Source organism: Suricata suricatta, chromosome 3 (assembly GCF_006229205.1).
Source record: "Suricata suricatta isolate VVHF042 chromosome 3, meerkat_22Aug2017_6uvM2_HiC, whole genome shotgun sequence".
Taxonomy (NCBI): Eukaryota; Metazoa; Chordata; class Mammalia; order Carnivora; family Herpestidae; genus Suricata; species Suricata suricatta.
The window spans coordinates 105,670,601-105,693,522 of NC_043702.1; the positions used below are offsets into that span (position 1 = coordinate 105,670,601).

Genomic DNA, 22,922 nt, shown 5'->3' on the forward strand with positions numbered 1-22,922 from the left:
AGCCTGACAAAGAGCCCAAGGCAAGGCCACGCAAGTCTGAGCTCCCATAGCAGGCTCCCAGAGAACAAGATGCTGTGCGGCCCCCTCTGCCCACCCTGGGTACCCCAGGAGCCGGCACCACTTACTTCAGGGTGAGCTTGCTGTTGCAGGTGGAACAGGAGAAGCAGCTCACACACCAGGCCTTGTTGAGGGCTGACACCACTGTGAGGGGCGGAGGAGGGTGGCTTGGCACCCAGGACCAGCTGGGCCCGCAGCTGCAGGACCCCTGCCCCAAAGGCAGGGCAGACAGATGGGGGCATGCGGGGGTGGGGGAGGGGGGCCGTGCACAGGGACAGAGGAGCCTTACCATCTCCCTCGATCACATGGCTGCAGTTATAGCAGACGTCCCCAAAGAGCTGTGGACAGAGCAGCTGTCACACCCCCTGCAGCTGGTCACGCCCCAGCTCAGGGCCACCCCAAACATTCCTTCCCGCCAGGGTGCAGCCTGGGGCCTGAGGTGAAAGCACCCTGGCCCATCAAAGCCACCACCCTGGGGCTGATGGCAGGTTGAGCATTGCTCCCAAGGCGCCCCGTTGCTCCCGCTGTTGTCCCAAGAGGCCGTGGGTCGGGGCTGTGAGGCGCTGGGCGACCCTGCCAGATTGGAGGACAGCAGCACATGCTGGCCCCCGAGCCCAGGGCCTCCCTCAGCCCTCTCGGTGGGTCCCCACGACGCCGGCACCTCAGATGATAGGGCTCACGTCCACCATGGGCTCTGGAGGGCTGATGCCCTCCTCTGCTGCCCACATGGAGTGCTCGGTGGCTCGGGCAGCAAACATGCAGGCACCCCACATCCCCTCTCCAGCCCCGGTCTCTCTGCCCTCTGCCCCCCAGCCATACCTGGTTGTAGTGGGTCTCACAGTAGGCCAGGCCCTTCTTCTCATAGTGCCGGTGCCCCAGGAATGGCTTCTCACACTTGGCACAGACAAAGTGCTGAGAGGAGAGGGGACATGCAGGACAGCTGAGGCCAGCACACAGACAGGAAGCTGAGGCCAGCAGGATGTGTGCCTCACTGCCTCACATCCAGGCAGTGGGGCCGAGACCTCTGTGGACGGCCCACGAGACAGCAGACCCCACTCCTTCCCAGATGCCCAGTGACACCGCCAACCTCTCCAAGACTGCTCCCCACCTCCGCAACCTGCGCCCATGCCGTCAGGGGCTGGTGACAGCCTGTAGCATGGTGGGCCCTCCCAGGCAGGGCTGCTGGAGGCATGATGCCTCCCTGAAGGACCGCAGGGTCTGCCCTGTGGTGGGTATCCCCTGCCAGCCCCAGGGTCAGTGAGCGGCATGTTCTGGTTCGTACAGCGTGTGGGGATTCGCCCTGCTCATGCGGGCTGGGAGCCAGGTCCAGTGGCAGAACCTTCCCAAAGAGGCTGCTGGGACACAGACCTCACCGGGGCAGCAGTGAACACGGGCTTCCCTTACAACCCATCTGTGCCCACAGCATGGCGGGAGGAGTCCCAGGTGACCCAGACGGACACGCCTGAGGAGCTCAACAAGCAGGTATGCCCTGCTTCTGTGTCAGTTCTGCCACCCACAATCCCCCAGGGTCCCCTGGGCAGACTATCCCCGAGGATGGCACCGCCTCCTACAGACACCAGTCAGCACGTGCTACAGAAATCTTTAAAATGTACAGGAGAAAAAGGAACAGTAAGAAAAATCGATTGGTATGATTTTTAGGTGACCCAGCAAGAAAGGTCACCAGTGGCACTGAGAAATGAGATGCCCTGTGTCCGGCTTGGTGACCCCTAGGTCTCAGGAAGAGGTGTCTGGGAGACCAGCCCTGTGGCCTAGCCCCTGCTCATCACTGGAGAGAGGTGAGGAGGCAGAGAACCCCAGGCTCCTCCTGGAATCCCCGTGACTGTGCCCCCCACCCCGTCGCCAGCAAAGCTTAACTGGCCCTGCTGCAAATGCCCACCAGGGAAGCAAGTCAGTGACTCTTAGAGCTCTAGATCTTATCATTTCCTTTTTTAACAAGAGGAATTTTTGTGAGAAATTTAGAAAACACAGTTAAAAAGCAACAATAGAATATAAACGACTATGTTTTAAACATTCTCCACTTGTACGCCACTGCATTAAACATTTGGATCGATAGTGTTTCTCACGACTTTGGAATCCTCTAGAAGGCCAGGAGGGGGAGGAGAGAAGGTAGGCACAGCTGCCTGACTGTGGTCTGTGCACTCAGGTCTCCCAGCTCCCATGGAGGCCAGGGCCGAGTAGGGACGTCACCCAAGATGCAGGTCCCTGCTAGGAGCAAGACACGTGGCCAGGGGCGGGGGCAGAATGCGGGGGGCCGGGGTCTGCAGGGCCACGCTCCAAATGTAACAGTGAGCCTAGGGCTCCCCCCACCTCCTGGCCTCGCTCACCTCCACGTGCCACTGCTTGCCCAGCGCGTTGACCACACGGCCCTCGATGGGCCGGCGGCAGGCCCCACAGATGGGGACGCCCATCTTGTCGTGACAGGGCAGGCAATAGAGCTCACCCTTCAGCTCTCGGGCCTCGGCAGTGAGCTCCTTCCTGGAAGACAGAGCGGGCCAGTGACAGCCCTGCAGGGCCCGTGCTGCGGAGTACCACCAGCCCCTCCAGCCCCTGGGAGCAGCTGCCAGAAAGGCCCCGCTCTGGCGGCTCTCTGATCTCTGGTCTCTCAGGACTTCCTGTGCCCCAGACGGGCCCCCAGGGCACGGATTCCCACACAGGCCTGCAGCCGGCAGTCTGTGTTGTGCATTGTCAGGCCCACTGAGAAGCAGGTCTGTTCTCTGGCCCCTCCACACCAGACTGGGTGTCTGGGGCAGACATGGGGGACTCGTCTCATCTGCATCCACTCACCGCCCCCACCCACACCAGCACTAACCCCTCCTCCTCACCCTGGCCCTCAAAGCCTTTGATTCCTTTCTCCCAGCTTCCAGAGGCCCAGCCCTCCCTCACCCTATCTCCCTAATTGCTCCCAGAGAGAGGTGTTTTCTGCATCTTCCAGTGGCCCAGACCCTCCGCCCTGCACCCCACTCTCTGATGCCTCCTGCCTTCGTCCTGCACCCCACTCTCTGACTGGTTGATCTCCCCCACCCTGCTCACCACTTGCCTCGTCCCAGCTACTCAGCTAGCTGTACACATACCCACAGTGGGTGCAGCTGAAGTGGTCTGGGTGGTAGGCATCGTTCTTGAACATAAGGGGCTGCTCGTCAATGACCAGGTGGCACCGCTGACAGACATACTTGCCCAGGCCCTTGGCCTTCTCACGGTTGTGGCAAGGCCGGCACAGGTGCCTGTGGGAAGTGAGGTGGGTATTAGGGAACAACGACCCACTCCCCGTCTCCCTCCTCAGGAAGGGGGTCCTCCTCCTGGGAGAAGGACCTCTGGACCCTGCCTGCAGCTTTAATGATGCCCATAAGCCTCCAGAGGCTCAGACAGCAGCCCAGAAAAGCAGCTAAGTAATCCTGCAGCTGGGAGGGCCCTGGCCTGCAAAGGGCACATCCACTGAAAAGTGACTAGAAAGAAATATACCAGAACACTGGTGTTTGCTGTCTTTAGATGGCGGAGCAAACCTGAAAGCTTTCTCCACTTTTCCTGAGCCTAGAACATCATATGCAATAGAGTGGACATTTTATTGACGTTTGCTGAAAAATCTATTTCCCGGATGTCTTTGAACATGTGTGAGTCATTGAACAGCAACTGTTAGCTTGAATCCTCTGCTGGGCCCGGGTCTGCTGGGCCTGCACACCCCCTTCCTTTGGGGTCTGTTGGACAAAGAGGGGCCCAAACATCTACAGACTCTTTCTGTCTCCAGAGACAAGCACAGCTGTGTCAGATGGAGGCCCCCAAACCCAGGAACTGTCGTTACAGAGTCTTTTTTGTGAAGACCTCAGAGTAATTTCTGATGTGACTCCCTGCCTTGGGGAACAGCTGTGGTTTCTACTGAGAAGGAAATCAACATGATTTCTGTTTCCTTGTGCCTCGGAGGTGGCAGGAATTCAGATTCAGGGTCCCCACAAAGATGTACAAAGGCCCCAGTCCATGACTCCCACCCCCACCTGCTACCCCAATCAGTCCCTGATGCATCCGGACCCGCCCTCCCTGCCCAGGCGCCCTAGCACAGGGGCCTCTCCACCCCTCCCCAGCCTCCACGGGTACCTGATTCCCACCGCTGGCCTCTTTATGGGCAGATTGAGGAACTTGGCTATAAGATGAACTCTCAGACTCAGGATTCCCCAACCAGGTGTGATGGGCAGATCCCAGATGCCAGGGACAATTCTGTGTCCATGCCCTTGACCTCAACACCTGCCACCCTGTCTGGACTCCCTGCTGCAGAACACTGCCATCCACTCGCCTCATTTGTGTCTTATCTCCCCAAGGGGCATGAAGGGCAAGGGGCCCAAATGAGTGCACAGTAGCCACTTGTTAAGCTGCTGACCAGCTCTAGGCTGTGCCCCACACAGGGTAGCAGCTCCGACCGAGTCTCTGGTATGTGAGTGAATGAATGATTCTAAGAGGCAGGAAGGGAGGGACAGTGGGCATCGTCTCTCATGACGATGCAGCCAGGATGGGGCTGGGAGCCGGTCCCCGAGCCAGGGCTCCTGCCTCCACCTGCCCACCTGCCCACGGAACACAGATGTGGCCTGTAGCTGCAGTTTTCATCTCCCAACTGAGGCTTTGCCCCTTGTGTCCCCAGATCCCCGTCTCCACCCCACTCACCCACCCTCCGACCTCCTGGCACAGCAGGTCCAAGCAGAACAGCTCCTCCATCCACACAGCATCTGCCGCCTACCTCTGTCTCTGTCACAGACCCAACATTTATTTCCCATGACCCCAAGCCCCATTCTAGTGACTAATCTTGGCATTAGGATGACACTCAAGCCATATGGAATAACTTTTGTTTCAAAGATACAGAAACTGGCACAATCCCCCAGAATTCTGTTGTAACAATCGATGCCTTTACAGATACTGTCAGCAATCGCCCAACATCCAAAATACGCAGCTTGGGGCAGGAGGTCAAACACACCTCAAACTGGTGAGCCAGTCCTCTGTGCGGGGCAGTGCAGGGGAGGGGCTGTGCCCTGTCTCACGCACCTGTGCACCCCACGGGCTCCCAGCAGAGACCCAACTGGGGGGCCTGGTGGTCCACCAGGACCCCCAGATAGGGAATGTCTTTTCAACAGACCTGACCCCACAAGATCTAAAGGCAATCTGCAGGATGTTTTCTAGGTAGAACGAAGACGGGACCTAAGAATTCCAGCATCAAGGTGCAATAGAAAAACCAGAAGGGTCACCTGGGTGGCTCAGGTGGTTAAGCATCTGCCTTTCAATTGTGGTTCAGGTCATGGTCTCATGGTTTGTGGGTTCAAGCCTGCATTGGGTTCTGCACTGACAGCCTGGAGTCTGCTTGGGTTCTCTCTCTCTGTCTCTCTCTCTCTGCCCTTCCCCCATTGCAGTCTGTGTCTGTCTCTCTCAAAATAAACATTTTTTTAAAGAAAGAAAAACCAGAACCAAAACACACACATACACAAATCATAATATTTTCAGTGACTTGTGCTTGGGTTCAAATCCTGGCTCTGCTGCTTCCTGGCAAGTTACTTCACCTCTGAGCCTTAGTTTCCTCATCTGTAAAATGGGCAACAACCCCACCTGACAGAATTGTGCAGGAAACAAATTTAAGATAGTACACATGGCAGCTACTTCCCAGGGATAGATATGAACATTTTTTAAGGTTTTAACTAAAAATTATAAAAGTCTTGAGATGGGGCATGAAGCCTTGGTTCCCTGTATCACCGGATGTGTCATTTAGGGAAAGACAAGGAAACACAGGCTTTGCTGGCTCTGTGTCAGGAGCAGCCAAGCCCACATGGGAGCACCCCCGGGCTCGAGCCACCCCCAGGGGACACTCGGGGGCCACAGGCTGTGGGCATCGGTGACGTTCTTCACAGGCGCCTTGACCAGAGGAGGCGTCTGCACAGGTACAGTGGAGGCTTCATGGGCTGAGCTGCGTCCCCACCGGCACAGACAGCGCCCTATTATGAGGCGGCCTGCAGCTGTGTCCCGCTTAAGATAAAGGCCATGATTTATTCCACACGTCCGAACGGAGCCTAATTATACGGGGCAAGACACAAGGACCCTACAGCAAGTGTCCTGAAAGAGTCCCCTCTCATTCCACCAAACAAGCCTCCTCAGGCTCCCACCCTCTCCATTCACAGGACCCCTCCACTGTTACCCGGGCAGGCGCAGGAGCCTGGGCCCGTTGCCATGGCCGCCAGCCCCTCCCTGCCCCCCATCAGTAGGAAATGATCCTGTGCTGAACCGTCCTCTTGTCTCTGTCCGTGCCAGCCAGTCCCCCCACCCTGCCTAGCCCGCGCCCACCCCATGGCTTCGAACACAGTCACACACTCGGCCTCTGTGACGCTCAGGGCCAGGCTGGAGGGCGGGCGTTGGGGGGGCACGTGGGCTGGGACACACTGGAATATTCACGGCCCAGTGGCAGCACAGGCAGCCGTAGGAGTGGCCTACCGAACAAGGACCCCCTCGGGAATGAAGCGGCCTTTCAGGGCCACGGACGCTGCAGTCTCCCCTCCTCTCCTTAAATAGCCGGTCTCCCTCCGCAGCTGAGAGCCCGCCGCCAGCACCACTGCCCACTGGCCACAGCCCACACGCCACTCTGCAGCCCTCCTGCCCTTGTGCCTGGACCCAGCGGTGAGAGGTAAGGACCAGGGCCCAGCAGGGGCAGGCAGGCGGTCCAGCAGACAAGCAGAGGCACTCAGAGGGAGGCCAGGGACAGGGTGTCCCTGGCCCCGAGACACTCTCTGTGATAATGAAGGCTGTCCTGCTCTGAAATGCAGTGACCCCCCCTAGGCGGGATTCCTGTCCCTGTGTTGGGGATTTACTGAGGGTGAGTGCCTTGTGCACAGTCCCCTGGCTGCTCAGGCAGGCAGCCACACCCAGCACCCATGCTCTCCACCACTGGGTCACCGTGGCACAGGCAGGAACCAGAAGAAGGAGGGGTGCCAGCCCGTGCCAGGAAACCGCTGCGCCCATCCACCATGGCCTCGCCATTTTGGGGCTCCTCCCACGGCCACAATTGCCCACTCCTCCCCTCCATGGAGGCCCAAAGCCTGTCCTCCATTCCCAGAGCCCCCCACACCCCGCCGCACTGTCCACACCCACACTCCAGGTGCCCACACCACCTTGCCCTGAGCAGCACTATAAGGAGCTATTGAGCCAGACCCAGGCCTGCAGGTCTAGGGTAGCAGAGTGAAGCAGGGGCCTATTGCAGAACACACTGCAGAAATCAGGATCAAAACCCCCTAAAACAGAAGAGGTCAACAAACCCCAGCAAACCAGAAACCTGCCTAAAAGCACTTGAAAACTGAGTCTAGAGCCTGGAGAGGGCAGCGTGCACTGGCGCCTTCAGCGGTGGTGGGAGGCCAAGGGCACAGGGCAGGGGCAGAAAGCCAGATGCTGACATGCCCACTGGGTACCACACCAGGCCAGCAGCAACCCATGCAGCCGGGCAGGCCCCCATCCATGTAATGCCCTGCTGCCACCATCCTGCAGCCCATACTTTCTGGACAAGGGGCCCCACATTTTCATTTTGTACTGGGCACCAAAAATTATATCCGCGGTCCGGGGGCCAGACCCCAGGGAGGTGCTGCGGAGCCTGAGAGAGAATTCCAGGGTGAGCCCTGGGGCAGAGCAGCACCCCCAGACGCAGGCAGCATTCTGGGAGATGCTGAGTATCCCTGATGTGACTTCCAACCCTGGGGTAGCTGCCCATAGCCAGATGATCTTGGGCACGTTAGCCCACTTTAAGCCTTGACTTCTTAATCCTTGACCTATAAAAGGGGCTATAGACTCCTGCCTCCTTGGATTGGCAGAGTGGGTAGTTGGCACTGGCGAGCAGCCCTCAGGGAGGGCCAGGGTCCAGGTATGAGGGGCAGCCCAGAGCAGAGGGGACCCAGCCTTGGGGCCCCGCCTGACCATCCCCTCCCCCAGCCAGGGCTTTCCCAGCAACAACCCCTCAGGTCACAGGCAGCTGGACACAGCAGGAAAACATCTGTTTTGGACCCTGGGCATCCTGACCCGCTCTGGAGCCAGGAGAGAGCAGATGGGCAAGGGGACCTCCCTGGATCCCTTCATGACCAGTCTGTGATGTTACTGGGAACGCAACCCCTTTACTCGAGGATGGTGACCGACCAGACACTCTCTGCCCCTCACCCACATTGCCCCTGACTCCATGCATGTGTTGGGGGGTGGGGGCAGCTGCAGGACCCCAGTGGTGGATGAAGCAGGATGGGGAGGGTCCAGCTACAGCCCAGCTTGAGGCTCAGTGTATCCACAGTCTGGACCACTGCCCTGCTCCATCTGCTGAAGGAGGGCAGGCTGGGCCCCCCCCCCCCCCCGCCACATCCTCTGTTCTCCATCCACACCCAGGGTAGCAGCCAGCCGCATCCTCCTCGGGGGGCCGTTGTGCCAGCAGAGCTGCCGGGGCACCTCTTAAGAGATACCCCCTCTTCAGCTCAGTCCCTGCCAGAGCTCTTACCATGGCCATCAAAAGGAGAGGGAGTGAGGCCAGGAGGCACTCACAGAGATCTTGTCCAGCCGGCTCACACTGCCGGGCTCAGCCAGGATAGCGGCCCTGGCCCTGTCATGGCCATAGCCTGCAGGACACCACATCTCTCCTGTGACCTCTCTCCTCCCCAAGTGTGAGGGGCAGGGGACAGGGTTTCCTGGGGAGCCCCAGATGCTACAGTGCAGGTGAGGGGCTGCCAAGCTGAAACCCCAAAGTATGAGAGTCAGGGCCTGGCGGCAGCTCAGGACTACAAAATGCAGTGTTCTCGCCCCACTGTCCTCTCTCTTCTGCTCACACCCCCCACTCTCAGGGCTGGTGAGGGACGCAGGCTGCTTGGGGGCTTTCTCTCCCTTTTGAATCTCTTGAGTTAACCAAAATCAGCCCAGCAGTCTGTTCTGTCCAGGACAGAGCCAGAGTGCCCACCCAGAATGGGGTTTACCAGACATGCATGGCCGACAGCAGGGCTCTCCTAGAAGAGAATCTGCCTCCTGGTTGTTGACTACTCCGGGTGGTAAAATGCCTCCCACTGGCCTGGGACCCCAGGGTAGGGCTTTCTAAAACACAGGACTCCACCCATGAAGAGGTCCAAAATGGATCTGGTAGGCAGAGTCCAGAACGCATGAAAGACCTTGGGATCCAGGCCTGGACAGCACCTTCAGGTGCCGGCGGAGAGCAGGCCTCTGACCTCCCAGGAAATTGCCCATCACTGTAATCCTGGTGGGGCCCTCCTCGGGGGGCAGGTGCGGGGGCAGCTGTGGCCAGGGGCCCTCCAAGGAGAAGCACTAGTCATGAGAAGTGCCACAAGACCAGTCAGGAAGGGCCCCAGGACTTGGGGTGAGTAGGGTTCATCCAGCAAGGGTGAGGCTGAAGCGGAACTGGCCCCAGGCCCTCAGAAATAGGTGATCTAGGGGCACCTGGGTGCCTTGATGGTTAAGCATCTGATTCTTGGTTTGGGCTCAGGTCATGATCTCACGGCTTGTGGGTTTGAGCCCTCTGTCTGTCTGTCTTTCAAAATAAATAAACTTAAAAGAAATTTAAAAAAAAAAAGAAATAGGGGATCTACCTACCCACCCACTGGGAGTACAGCTCAAGGTTCCTATGCCCCACCCCTGCTATTCAGGTAGCACCCCTGGGGAGCACAGCAGAAAATGTGGAGCCCTCCCTGCATCTCACAACCAACAGGTGGGATTCGCTCCCCACTCTCCCCGTAGTGCTGACCCCACGCCCTGGTCTGAGTGGATTTCCGAGACACATGGCCCTGGGCTCAGGCTCTCGCGTGCCCAGCGGTGGGGAGGGGACACAGCCAGGCAAGCTCTTGCCCTGGCTTTGTTCTTGCTTTTTGCTGAGCTTCAGAAAGCCTCTGACACCCATCCACCTCCAGGTGGATGCAGGGAGTGCCGTCCAAGGTCCCCAGGACGAGGCTGAGCTAAGATGCTCCACGGGCCCAGGCTCTGGAACCTGTATGCTTGCCCCCTCCAGGCTCGTACCCCAGCTCTGCTGCCAGCTGAAGCATGAATGGCCTGGAGGCGGCTTCCCCAGGTCTGACCACCAACTCCTCCCTGGCCACTGCAGAGCAATGTGGCCAGGAGACGCCACTCGAGAATGTTCTCTTCGCCTCCTTCTACCTTCTGGACTTCATCCTGGCTTTTGTTGGCAACACCCTGGCACTGTGGCTTTTCATCCGGGACCACAAGTCAGGTACCCCCGCCAACGTATTCTTGATGCACCTGGCTGTAGCCGACTTGTCCTGTGTGCTGGTCCTGCCCACCCGCCTTGTCTACCACTTCTCTGGGAGCCACTGGCCATTTGGGGAAATCCCGTGCCGCCTCACCGGCTTCCTCTTCTACCTCAACATGTACGCCAGCATCTACTTCCTCACCTGCATCAGCGCTGACCGCTTCCTGGCCATCGTGCACCCCGTCAAGTCCCTCAAGCTCCGCAGGCCCCTCTACGCACACCTGGCCTGCGCCTTCCTCTGGGTGGTGGTGGCTGTGGCCATGGCCCCGCTGTTGGTGAGCCCACAGACCGTGCAGACCAACCACACAATCATCTGCCTGCAGCTGTACCGGGAGAAGGCCTCCCAGCACGCCCTTGCATCCCTAGCTGTGGCCTTCACCTTCCCGTTTGTCACCACCGTCACCTGCTACCTGCTAATCATCCGCAGCCTGCGGCAGGGCCCCCGCGTGGAGCAGCGCCTCAAGAACAAGGCGGTGCGCATGATCGCCGTGGTGCTGGCCATCTTCCTGGTCTGCTTCGTGCCCTACCACGTGCACCGCTCTGTCTACCTGCTGCGCTACCATGGCGGTGGCACCTCGTGTGCTGCCCAGCGTGCCCTGGCCCTTGGGAACCGCATCACCTCCTGCCTCACCAGCCTCAATGGGGCACTGGATCCAGTCATGTACTTCTTTGTGGCCGAGAAGTTCCGTGACGCCCTGTGCAACTTGATCTGTGGCAAAAGGCTCTCCGGGCCACCCCCCAGCTTTGAAGGAAAAACCAACGAAAGCTCGCTGAGTGCCAGGTCAGAGCTGTGAGCCCCAGGATGCCAAGCCTGGGCCCAGCCGCAGGGTGTCCTCTGAGGGACTCCCGCATCCGGGCACAAGCCACTCAGACTCATGAAGGAGAGGGCCACCTTCTCCTCAGCTGGTCATTGCCACTCTCTCCAAGGGCAAAACTTGGCACCCGGCACCAGTGCTGTCTTATCTGATATGCAAAACCCTAAAAGGGGACAGCCCTGGCAGGACCAGTGGGCCACCCCCTGTAGCAGAGACCACGCTGACCCTGCTCACTTACAGACTAGATACTCAATGACTTCAGCCCATGGCGAGGAGGCCAGAGGAACAGCTCCTGAACAACGAGCACCTTTCTTTCCCAAGGGCTGCTTGCTGGACTGCCAGCCTCCTTCCCACAAGAAACAGCAGCAAAGCTCTACAGAGAGCACAGAAGGCAGCTATGAGGGACTCAGGAGAAGGGGGTGCAGGATTCCGGGGGGAGGGGGAAGGAGGGTTGCGTAGATGTTTCCTTTGAAGCGCACTGTGCTTTGAGTTCCCTGGGTGTCATCTTTGCCAGGTGACCCCTATGTTTTGGGGACAGGGACTGTAACTCATAACTGAGTTTTGTGAGTACATTTCAGGCTGGCCACCAGGTGACACCCAACAAATGTGGCCTGTGGGACCACCACACTCCTAACCCCTCCATGAACTGGCACGCAGACCTGCGCATGTCCTGCCGAGCCCAGAGGCCCAATCCCCCTCGGGTCCTGGGCGAGCACACGGCCTGGGTAGACAGTCACGGAGTGAGGACACCACGAGCAGGGAGCCGGCGCCTGGCACCAACCTTGGCCCCATCTAATGCAGATCAGCAGGGGCGTCCTTAGCCCTGCTCCCCGCCAAGGGGCTCAACCGGCCTCAGTGGGCTAGCCTGGAAGCCATTTCCTCTGGAACACAGAGGACCTCGAGGGTCCCTACTTGTGCTGATCACACCGATCGTAAACATCAGTGTGCCTTAAGAGTCTGAAGATTACTGGGCTGAGTCAACATAAGTCATTCCCAGAACTCCTCCCTATGACCCAAGAGTGGCAAAGCAGAACCGAATGAAGGAGGGGCCAGGCAGCACATGCTTCTCTGCCCCTGGTTCTGAAAGCCCCACAGGCCCGGCCCACGTGGATGCTGGGGTTCTGCATCATGGGCTTCATAGAGCTGGCCTGGCCCAGAGGGTCTGAAGGGGGCCACACTTCCTTTCTAGCAGGACTCTACTTCCCTGAGGAAGCCCGCCTCTCGGGGCCTCCACAGCCTGTCCTGCAGCACAGGGCTCAGTGTGCACTTAGCTTAGGAGAAAGGACTTGCTCAGGTCCACACCTGGCAGGCAGGGGATCCTGGATCAGCACAAACCCCTGTGACACTCCCTGCAGACACCAACACTGACACCAGACAACATGGGCCGGCAAACGGGGGACTTCGCTACAGGCGGCCCCAGAGCCAGCAGTGCAGCTGCAGTGGGGGACAAATACTCAGGCAGGAGGGGGAGGGGGGCAGAGACATGTGGGGTGGGCGCTCATCCTCCCTCACACGAGGAGGAGACGCCAGTGTTTGGATGGGGCCTGTTGCATTTGGGACACTCGGTGGACACCAAGCGGAGACAGTGCGTGGGCAGCTGGGCCTGGGAGGGGAAGGTGTGGTGCGGGGGTGTGCATCTCAATTGTCCCGCACACATGTGCCATTCGGGGCTCCAGGGCTTTGGAGGGCTGAGCCCCAAAAGAGGAGACATGGAGAGGCGGTGGGAAGTCAGGAAAGGAAGAGCCCCAGCCATGAGGCAGAAGGAAACCATGAGAACACAGGGTCCCGGGAGCCCAGAGAGGAGGCTCTGCAGTGAGCCCGCTGAGAGGCCAGACCACAGAGGGGGCGAGGAGGAGGGGCCAGCAAGGGGCCGGCTGGGGGAGAAGCCACGAAAGGGTGGGCGTGGCATGGTGGCCCGGTGACTGAGGCAGCCGGCTGGCTGGCTGGCGCAAAAGTGCAGGGAGCAGGGGAGCCTCCTCCTCCCTTTCCGGGGGTGCAGAGACAGTGCAGGGAACACAGAGTCAGGCTTCTTGTTAGGTGGGAACTTGAACTCCCAAGGAAACCTGAGTGTAAGAGTGAATTTGGGCCCCACGGCTGTGATTTCTCTCTAGCGACATTCAGCCCCGGGGACGCAGGAGGTAGACGCTCAGGGTCAGCGGCTGGGCAGGCCAGGCAGCAGGGACTGCCCGAAGCTCCTCATCCAGCCACTGCTGGTGATGGCTCCTGCTTCCACCACCTTCCTCCTCGCTCCCTGCTGTCGGCTGCTCCGGGAGCACCCCCACGCCCCTACTCTCCCCAGCCTCAGCCTGCCCCTGTAAACCAGGGGACATAGCACGTGGGCACAGGCCACGCCGCCTAGGGCGGGCGGTGAGCGGCGCCTGGGTGAGGGCCTTCCTCACCTGCCCGCGTTCTTCACGAAGCCCAGGTCAGCCAGCTCGATGTCGCACAGCTCACAGCGGAAGCACCCAGGGTGCCAGTTGTTGTTCATGGCCTTGATGACACGGCCGATGATAAACTCGCCTGGAAGAGATGGGGGCCTGCTTGCCATGCGCCCCACCCCCACCCCCATAGCCCTGCCCCCGCCCCCCAGCCCTGTCCACGCTGGTCCAGGCTTCCCTCCCAGAGCCTGGGAAGGCGAGGCCTGTAGAGAGTCAGCGCTCAAGGAGCAGAGCACAGAGGGTCAGGAAGGGTCAGGGAGGAGCACCTGCGCTCTGGTCCACTGGCCCCACCCCAGGTGTGCCGCAGCCCCTTACTTACCGCAGGATCCACAGCATGGAGCAAACAGCATCTGGAAGTCATGTTCACAGTACTTCCGGCCTTCGAACTACAAATGGGCCAGCAGGGAAAGTTTAAGCAAAACCCCATCATTCTCCCCCAGCTGGCCCATCTATGTTGGGTCAGGACCCACCCTCGGGCAGGCAGGACAAGCATCCCAATTTGTGCAATTGCTACCACCACAGGAAGCTGGGTGGAGGTGGAGGAGGAGGCTTCCTGGAGGAGGTGGTAAGGAGCTGAAAGACCACCGGGTGTGGGGGTGCTGAAAGGAATGCATTCTGGAGGGAGGGAGCAACAGGGGCAAGGCCTGGAGATGTAGGAAACTGGCCTATTCACTAGGACGGGGCAGATGGGCCAAGTGAAGGGTCACACAAAAGCTGGGAATTGGGCAAGACCGGTCCTCAAAGGGCCGCTGCTGTTTCCACAAGACCTTGGTCCTGGGAGCCAGCTGAGGGCTGGGATCAAGTCTGATTTATAAGTGTTACTTGGCCCTATTTCCTGTGTGTTTTCTCTGTGTGAGAAGTCCATTTCCCCCAGAAGCCACAAGAGACCCAGAGAGGGGCCACAGAAGGAGGGACACAGGAAAAACATGGGGACCTGAGGGGACCCTAAGTCCTGCAGCCAGCAGGAGCCCCCGGCCATTGTCCCTATCTGCCTGGGCAATGACGCTCTCGCTCAGGCCCCAAATGGGGCCAGACCCTGTCCCTGCTTTCTTCTCCCTTGACAATTTTCTTTTTTAAAAACTTGGTTTGCCATCTTCTCTGAAATGAGTGTCTTATTAGGCTGTGACTGGATATAGCCGTATCCAATGGCCTGAGGAGGCGGCTGGCATTAAATTCATTCAGCAACAAATAATTCCTGAGCACCTACTATGTGCAAGGTTCTGTTCTAGGCTCATGGCCACTGCCCTCAGAGCTCTGCCTCCCTCCCACTGCCTCTATAATGGGCCTGCCTTTCCCAGGAGACCAGAAGGCAGGCGCTGTGAGGAACAGCTCCTCCCACACTGCCAGGAAGAGCTCTTGAACCCCATCCTCCTGCCAATCCCAATCCCTTTGACCCCTGTCTCCATTTCCACTGCAAACACCAGGGGTAAATGTTTATCAACCAGCCCTTTGGAAGATGGGGTCTGGTCTGCAGAATTTGCCAATTTCTACAGTGTAAATATTTCCATTGTGGACAAATGTCAAACTACCAACGTGACATCAGCGTGGACTTAAGACACGTGCAGTAGCCATCACGGCAGTGTTTCCACCAACAACATCAATAGACAAATAACCTCAAAGGCACAGGTGACAGTAAAATGTAATAAAATAACTAGGAAGTGGTGAGTTCTGAGTATGTGCTATCTTTTTTAATAAAATTTTATCTCTTGTACATGTATATAATTTAATTTTTTCATTTTTTCAATGTTTTATTTGTTTTTGAGACAGAGAGAGACAGAGAGTGGGTGGGGAAGGGGCAGAGAGAGGGAGACACAGAATCTGAAGCAGGCTCCAGGCTCCGAGCTGTCAGCACAGAGCCAGATATGGAGCTTGAACCCATGAACTGTGAGATCATGACCCGAGCCACAGTCAGACACTTAACCGACTAAGCCACCTAGGCACCCCTATAATTTAATTTAAAAAAAATTTTTTTAATGTTTTATTTACTTTTGATACAGAGAGAGACAGAGCATGAGAGGGGGCGGGGCAGAGAGAGCAGGAGACACAGAACCGGAAGCAGGCTGCAGGCTCTGAGCTAGCTGTCTGCACAGAGCCTGATGCGGGGCTCGAACCCACAAATGTGAGATCTGACCTGAGCTGAAGTCGGAGGCTTAACCGACTGAGCCACCCAGGCGTCCCTATAATTTAATTTTTAATAAGAGTTGTGTTTAGGGCACCTGGGTGGCTCAGTCGGTTAAGAGTCTGACTCTTGATTTCAGTTCACGTCATGATCTCACGGTTCATGAGTTTGAGCCCCATGTCAGGCTTTGTGCTGACAGTGTGGAACCTGCTTGGGATTCTGTCTCTTGCTGTCTCTCTCTGCCCCTCCCCTGCTCAGGCATGCATGCTCTCTCTCTGTCTCAAAATAAATAAATAAACATTTGTAAAAAAAGAGTTGTGTTTATCTACTAGCTTGTAAGATTATTGAAAATTTAAACAATCTGCTCTTATGAGTCAGAGGGGCCAGTCTATATCCCTTTACTTGATCTGGATTCTTTCAATAATTCAGCTTCTGGTCCTACCTGTTCTGTAGCTTCGGGTGCCTGCCCCCATTAGTCTCTCCTCAGCACAGCAAGGACAGTGGTCCTTTTTAGACAGCAGACTGCCTCCTCCTGCGCCCCAAATACCCTGCATAATCTGACCTCAGGGTTTGCTCTTCCTACAGATGTATGCACGGCTCCTTCACTTCATTCAGGTCTGCTCGAACATTACCTTCCCTCACCACCCACCCTCCTTACCCCAAGATTCCTTATAACCAAAGCACTGAGCACCGTCTGATCCCAACGGAGGGGCTGTGCAAGCAGAGCAGGGTGTTTGCATCCTGTGCCTCCCAGAGTTGGCCCAGAGGAGGCTGGATGAGTGGGGACCCTCCCTCAGCACCCACAGCCACCAAAGGAGTGCTGTTCACACCTTGCCAGTGAGGATGTGCCCCCAGGGCAGGCAAGCTCAAGGCCAGGTGGCACTGGCCAGGGCGGGGCACAGCCCATAGACTCCCAGAAGACAGACTCTGAGATGCTCAGGGGCTCAGGCCCCAAGAAGGCGGTCCAGCGGAGGGCCCGGGTGGGGGCGGGGTGGGGGGGTCGGCCATCCTCACCTCGTAGAAGAGCCCCTCAGGGAACGGCCGGAAGCACTGGGCACACACAAAGCAGTGCTCGTGGTACAGCTCTCCGTTGCTGTTAACGATCCGCTCTGCAGGGGCAAAGTGGGCCTGGCAGCGCTGGCAAACCGCATTGGCCAAGGCGCTGGACATGTTGCTGGAGGGCGAGAGGGAATGGGCCAGTCAGGCCAAGGGAGTGGCTGAGACCAGCAAGCCCAGAGGGCTTTGCGCAGTGGACACACCTTCCCAGGGGAGAGAGACCACTGTCCTCAGGCTGACGGCATGTTGGCACTGCAGGGGCCCAGCTGCACATGCATCTGCCAAAGCTACCAGGTCCCATGGGCACCCCAGGGTGGCGGCACGTGTTCCCAGATGACAGCCCAACAAGGCCAATGTGCCACCACTGTTCTACAGATGGACAGGCCAAGGCCTGAGGACAGCAAGTGCCCTTCCCAAGGCCACAGGAGGTGGAGGCAAAGCCCAGATTAGAAACCAGCACCCCTCCAGGCACCAAAGCCCCCCGTCTTTCTGCCATGCCCCACTGTCCCACGGATTTCCACGTAGTATCAGACAAAATGATGCATCTGTTGGTCAGAGAGGCAAAGGCTCACGACAGGTGCTCTCCCTGTGGCCTGGGCTGTAGGTCCCTCTCAGAGTCTAGACTCCCAGCCAAAGGAAGTCCCTAAGAGGGGGCAGGGGCCAGTTAGATGAGGGGCGCAGAAGCACTCTGCCACACACCCGGCCACAGGAGGCCCACACAAAGGACTGTGTGTGATTGCCAACATCTCTGCTTGGTTCCCAGGCTGCTCAGTCTTCACCTGCCGGGGCAGGTGTTGGTGGGCACCTCGGCTCCCTCTCGCACCTTCTGTCACCTCTTCTCAGGGAACCAGAGTCTCTTGGGTATAGAACTTCACCCCGGCTCATGCCAGAGGCTCTTTATGCCACTTATTTAGTCCCTGAGGCATCCCTGCCCTCCAGATGACAGACCAAAGGTTCCGAGAGGTTAAGTAACTTGTCCAAGCTCACACAGCAGATGCTGGAGTCCAAATATGAACCCAGATTGGTCGGACCACGATGGCTCTTTCCTCCACACCAGGAGTTAGTTGCAGATCTCACCTGCCCCCAAAAAGATGGGGAAACCACCCTAACATGGAGAAAAGGAGAACATGAGTGTTTGGGATAGGAGCAGGCTGGGGAGCAAATGTCCTCATCCATGGTGGGCTTCCCTGGGCTAAGTGGCAGGCTTGCTTCCTTCTGGAAGGAGTGGAATCCAAACTGTTTGTTGACGGGCCCTGAGGCGTGGCCAGGAGGAACTGTGTCAGACTGACAGCCTGACCTGACCTGCTGACACCTTGATGCCCGTGACTTTTGCTATAAGGGTAGCAAATAGGTTTTGTCTCAAGTGTGAACTTGACAGATTGGTGGTGGCTGCCTGGACATCCAGCCAACGCAGGATGGTCAGGCTCAGCAAGGAGAGAGATAACCAGCTGGCAATGTCGAGCAGACAGAGGGTGGCCAGACACAAGCTGAATGTTCTTGTGACTATCTTTCCAGCCTGTCCTGCCTCTCAAGTATAAATCCCACCCCTGTCTTGCTGCCACAGCACTATGAGAATTCTTGAGTGAGCGATGCTCTTGCAGGGGGTATTGACCTATCGATCATAGGGAGGAAGGCTCCCTAAACAGAATGAGCCCAGGAGGCGGGGTGGGGGGCTCTGCGTGTCAGGGGTCTGGGTGCAGGCTGTGAAGCATGGATCTAACAGGGACTGCTGGCAACTAGGCCCCCTGCACTCAGCTTGGAGAATACACAGAGTAGGGGCAGGGCCTGAGGACCCTTCCATAAGCCTTGACAGGCATACCGGACTCCTATGACTTAGCCTGCCATTGGGTGTGTTTGAGGGACCAAAGCCACCTTCTTTGTCCATGTACTGGCCACAGTGGCAAGGAAGCAGCACAGTGGCAGGAAGAGGCAGGCAGGGATGCAAGAGAGGGTCTTCCTACAACAGCCACCAGCCCCCAGCACACGCCCTGCATCTTCCCCAACCCCCTGAGGTCTCCAGGAGGTGGGCCAGACAGCAGAGGACTGACTGACGATGTCCGCGGAGGGCTGGGCTGGGCTTCATCAACACAGGCAGGGCTTCACACTGGAAACCACTGCAAACCCTGGCCCGGGTGGCCCTGTTCTCCCACAGCACACGCCCAAGGGGGCGGGCAGGCGGAGGGAAGTTCCAACTCTGGGCTGTGCACAAGACCTTGCTGGTCTTGGAGAAGTGAGAAATCAACAGGAAATCCTGTGACTCTGGCTCTGGAATTCCCCAGAGGACCCAGAAAAGGAAGCCAAAACAAGGATTCAAGTCCAGCCCCAGGCTTTGGGATTGCTGCTTAAACGCAGAGCCCTGGGCCCCAACCAAGTGAGCGCCTGCATGGCCCCAGCGCCTTTCAAAGCCCCTTGCCCTCTGGCTTCCAGGGACCCAACTCCCACCCCTAGCCGCTTGCCACTAGACCAGACACTTTACCAGCCTTCAACCACCCTGCTCTTGTCAGTAGAGTCGCTGTCAAACTCTCCTCTGCCATTCTATTTCACTGTAACTCTGTTCAGACCAGGACCCTAACAGACAGCAACCCCCAGCAGCCTGCAACAACCCACCTTCCTGTTTATCTTCACGTGATCCCCTAACCAGAGCCACTGGTCTGTAACTGGGCTATCTCTAGTTCCCTGGCTGCATCCCAGGGGCCTCAAGCCGAGGATTTTGCCACCTGTCCCCTACAAACATACCTCGCACAAGCCCTGGCACAGAAAGGTGGGATGTGGGAGTGATCACCTACCTATCACACCCACTGGCTGCCCCAGCCCAAGTCTTGGGGGCAGCAGCACCCCCAAAGCACTCCTGTGACTGCGTCCCCAAGCCACCCTGCTCAGGACCATAGACAACACTCCAGCCCACTGGCTTAAGACAGAGGAATGAACAGACATGCAAATGTGCCCAACAGCTGAACCATGTCACCATCAGAGAAATGCCAGCCGTCTCCTGCAGGACATAAGGACCCAGGAGGCGGCTCTGGGCTCACCCCTCCAAGCTGGAATCCTGATGGCCCCAGACACCAGCTGGGGAAGCTGGAAAAGGGCACCAGCTTCTCTGGGCCACATTTCCTCATCTGCAAAGAGGTGTGTCAGAGTAACAGCCACAGTGAGGAACTCAGGGCAGACAGCACCTTGCACATGGGGCCGGGCAGGCTAAGCACTGGATAAAGAGAGCTGTTGTTTCCCAGCGCCTCTGGGAGCCTTCCAGAGTACCTCCTCCCCCACCCAGTCCTGGGGAAGGCCTGCAGCCCGCCTGGGCGCCCTGCAAGAGGGTGAAGCGTGGGAGACACGGGCATTCCATGTCCTCCTTCACACATTCCAGCCAAGAATGGGGAGCACAAAGTCTGCCTAGTTACCCTCCAAGGAGACCGGAGCATCCTGCCCCAGCCAGACACCACCGCTCAGACTGCTAAGGGCATGGCCAGCGGCCACGTGGTGTATATACCATCCTGTACCTCTTCTCCAGCCCTTCCCAGCACCCCAAAACACTCTCAATCTTGACAGCCCAACGCAAGCCAATTTGTGGGCCTGTGTAAAATGTCACTGACAAGATGTCACTGAGCCTTACAATGACTCTTAACCTGGGGTGGGTTGAGGGGAGCCCTCTCTGTGCTAGCTTCTTGTGAGGACAGGTTGCTGGCTCCAGATAAGGTAACTGATGTACAGAGAGGGTGCATACCCTGCCGACAGTCACACAGGATTAGACCATGTTCTCTCCTGTCCCCTTAGCTCCTGGCGGCATTATCTACACACACCCATTCAAAACTTTGGTTTTTTAATGACCCTAAACCTTGCCCCACTCCAGCCTCCCACCCATCTGAGCCTAGAAAGACAGAGTGAGGACCTGGAAGGAGAATGAGTCAGTATTACCGACGCCACGTCAGCCTGAGCAGTAGTCAACCTGATACGTATGCTCTATGGCCAGGTAGACCAGGCTGCAATCCGGCTCAGGTGCTCCCTGGCTATGTGGTCCGCAGCAAAGCACTCTCTGAGCCTGGGCTTGCCTGTCTTTAAAATGGGCTAGCAATACCAACCTCTGGGGGTGGTTGGGAGGGCTAAGTGAGGTGACACCTGCACCACAGCCCATAACTGCTCCCTAACTAGCATTCTTCTCCGCCTTCATCCAACAGACCCTCACAGAGCACCTGCTCTGCTCTGTGCCCAGGCCCTGCTCCATGTGCAAGGAGAGAAGGGAGATCCTACTGAGATAGGACGTCAGAAGTTTGAGTGGAAGCTGCCCCCAGCACGGCCTGGGCCCCCACCCAGCCACTCCCCTACAAGGCCAGTCAGAAGCCAGCAACTGGGGTCAGCAGGAAACAGGCGTTTACATGGAGCCAGGCCCATACTCAGCCTTGGGAAGGCTGGAAAATTAAATGCTGCCATAGGCTGCCACACACGTTGCATTTCTCCTGCCAGAAACATACTCCTGATATGTTTGGAGCCGGCAGGAGATTACGTGGCTTTTCCTGGAGCCCCAGCGGTCCCTCTCTGCTCTAGCAGCTTCCCTACTTCTAAGCAGGTGCGCTTTAAAACTGTCACCCTGATCACAGAGCTAAGGAAGGGCACAAGCCAGAAGTCCACAGAAAAATAAAGTCGAGTCGCAAATAAACATATGTGCCTGCCTGCGTGGGACTTTCCTGAGGCCTGGTTTCCGTGATCATGCCCAAGTGCCCTCCTTGCACACCAGCCTTGTTCTTGTGCTGCGTCTGTACTGTGGAATCTCACTCCAACAGGGCCCCTGACTCACCATCCCCTGCACCACATCTCACTCCACCCATGTCCAAGGCCACACGCGGGTGAGCCTCTTGGCATCCTGAGTCTCAGGTGCCCCACCCAAGCAATGCTTGTCCAGCTCACATCCTGGTGGCCAAGGGGCCCGCAACTCCACCTGAGCAAGAGGGGTCCCTCTGCAGCAATGTCCCCTCCCCCTGCCCATGACCCACCCCCTGCTCGGTCCTTAGCCCCAGACATCTTTGGTAGTTCGGTCCTAATTACCCCTCAGGGGGGCCGCCCTGACTATGGGAACACAGCGAGCTCAGAGCATTAGCCCCTGGACGTCCCTTCTTCTTCGGCTCCTTGGGTCCCCCTACCTCTGTAACTGCTGCTCCTGTCTCTCCTGTCATTCCCCACCCCTCCTCCCAACCTCAGGGTCCTCTCCACTGCTCCTCCCCGACTCCTCCTCTGCCACGTTCCTGCCAATGACCCCAAGTTCACAGTCCTCATTGCTCTCTCCCAAGCTTCTACTAGAAGTTTCCACCCAAATGGTCCCCGCAGCCCAATCCCTGAAGCCCACACTAGTGGCTCCACCACCACCTACATGCCCCCTCAGACCCTAGCAGGGTTATCTCATCCTCTGAGATGCCCTGAGGGTCCATCCTGAGCACCACAGGCGGCCATCCCTGCCCAAAAGGAGGCTTTCAGTGTCTACACTGGAAATTATCCATGAGATAAAGCAGCTCAGGTTTTAGAGTCAGTCCTAACTGGCTGCGAATCACAGCTTAGCCATTTTGGGATGGGTGAAGACCAGCACATTCCTTGACCGCTCAGTTGGTTCATCTGTAAAGTGGCAACAAAATGACCCCAGTCTGAAAGCAGTCATGGGCGCTCCTTAGGACAATTTAACCCTAACACCCCATTCTCCCCGCCCTGCCCAAGAAAGGAGATCACAGATGAAATCAAATCTGTGAGATCAATCGCGCCCTCCCCCAATTTTATCGCCAACCCAGGCGCTGTCCCCAGCCCTGGGCTGCCGCGCTCTTGCCGTCGGAAGGGCCAAGCGGGTGTCCGGGGAAAGGCTGGCAGCCGCAGCTTTCCGGCCATTGTCCCCGCCAACCCCGCCCTGGCCCTGGCCACCTACCCGGGCACGGCAGGCGGCGGGCTCTGCCGGTGCTGGCGCCGCCGGTACAGCCCCGACGCGGCGAGCGCGCCGAGCCGGGCTGCCATGGCGCTGGCCTCCTCCTCCCGTCGCCCTGCTCCCACTGGCCGGAGCAGGAGACCACCCCGCCTCGGCAAGCAGCGGGGAAGGGGAGCCGCAGGGTGGCGGGCTGCCACCTCTGGCCAGACACCGCGACAGCCAGCGACGGGACAGGCCAGTGTGCAGGGGGCGCCTTCCCCCCCCCCCCCCC

At 58.1% G+C, this 22,922-nt stretch overlaps 2 protein-coding genes across 6 annotated transcripts in view; one reads left to right on the forward strand and one right to left on the reverse strand.

Annotated features, from left to right (window-relative positions):
- The window catches only part of LIMS2 (LIM zinc finger domain containing 2), a 51,065-nt gene that overhangs the window by 1,476 nt on the left and 26,667 nt on the right, over positions 1–22,922 (reverse strand). For 3 of the 5 annotated variants that reach the window (XM_029934775.1, XM_029934772.1, XM_029934774.1), the window contains 8 exons: positions 16,714–16,873; positions 13,900–13,966; positions 13,542–13,662; positions 3,150–3,299; positions 2,403–2,553; positions 877–969; positions 347–395; positions 126–201 (listed from right to left, as the gene is read on the reverse strand). In XM_029934775.1, the coding sequence (XP_029790635.1) occupies positions 126–201; positions 347–395; positions 877–969; positions 2,403–2,553; positions 3,150–3,299; positions 13,542–13,662; positions 13,900–13,966; positions 16,714–16,869 (863 nt within the window). In that variant the 5' untranslated portion in view covers positions 16,870–16,873. Of the gene's footprint in view, positions 1–125; positions 202–346; positions 396–876; positions 970–2,402; positions 2,554–3,149; positions 3,300–13,541; positions 13,663–13,899; positions 13,967–16,713; positions 16,874–17,454; positions 17,538–22,922 lie in introns of those variants that run through there. The other 2 variants (XM_029934771.1, XM_029934776.1) reach the window with 2 other exon arrangements.
- Positions 6,604–12,599, forward strand: GPR17 (G protein-coupled receptor 17). Its single transcript, XM_029934777.1, has 2 exons — positions 6,604–6,721; positions 10,070–12,599. The coding sequence occupies exon 2, from the start codon at positions 10,102–10,104 to the stop codon at positions 11,119–11,121; it is 1,020 nt and encodes a 339-aa protein (XP_029790637.1). The 5' UTR covers positions 6,604–6,721; positions 10,070–10,101; the 3' UTR covers positions 11,122–12,599.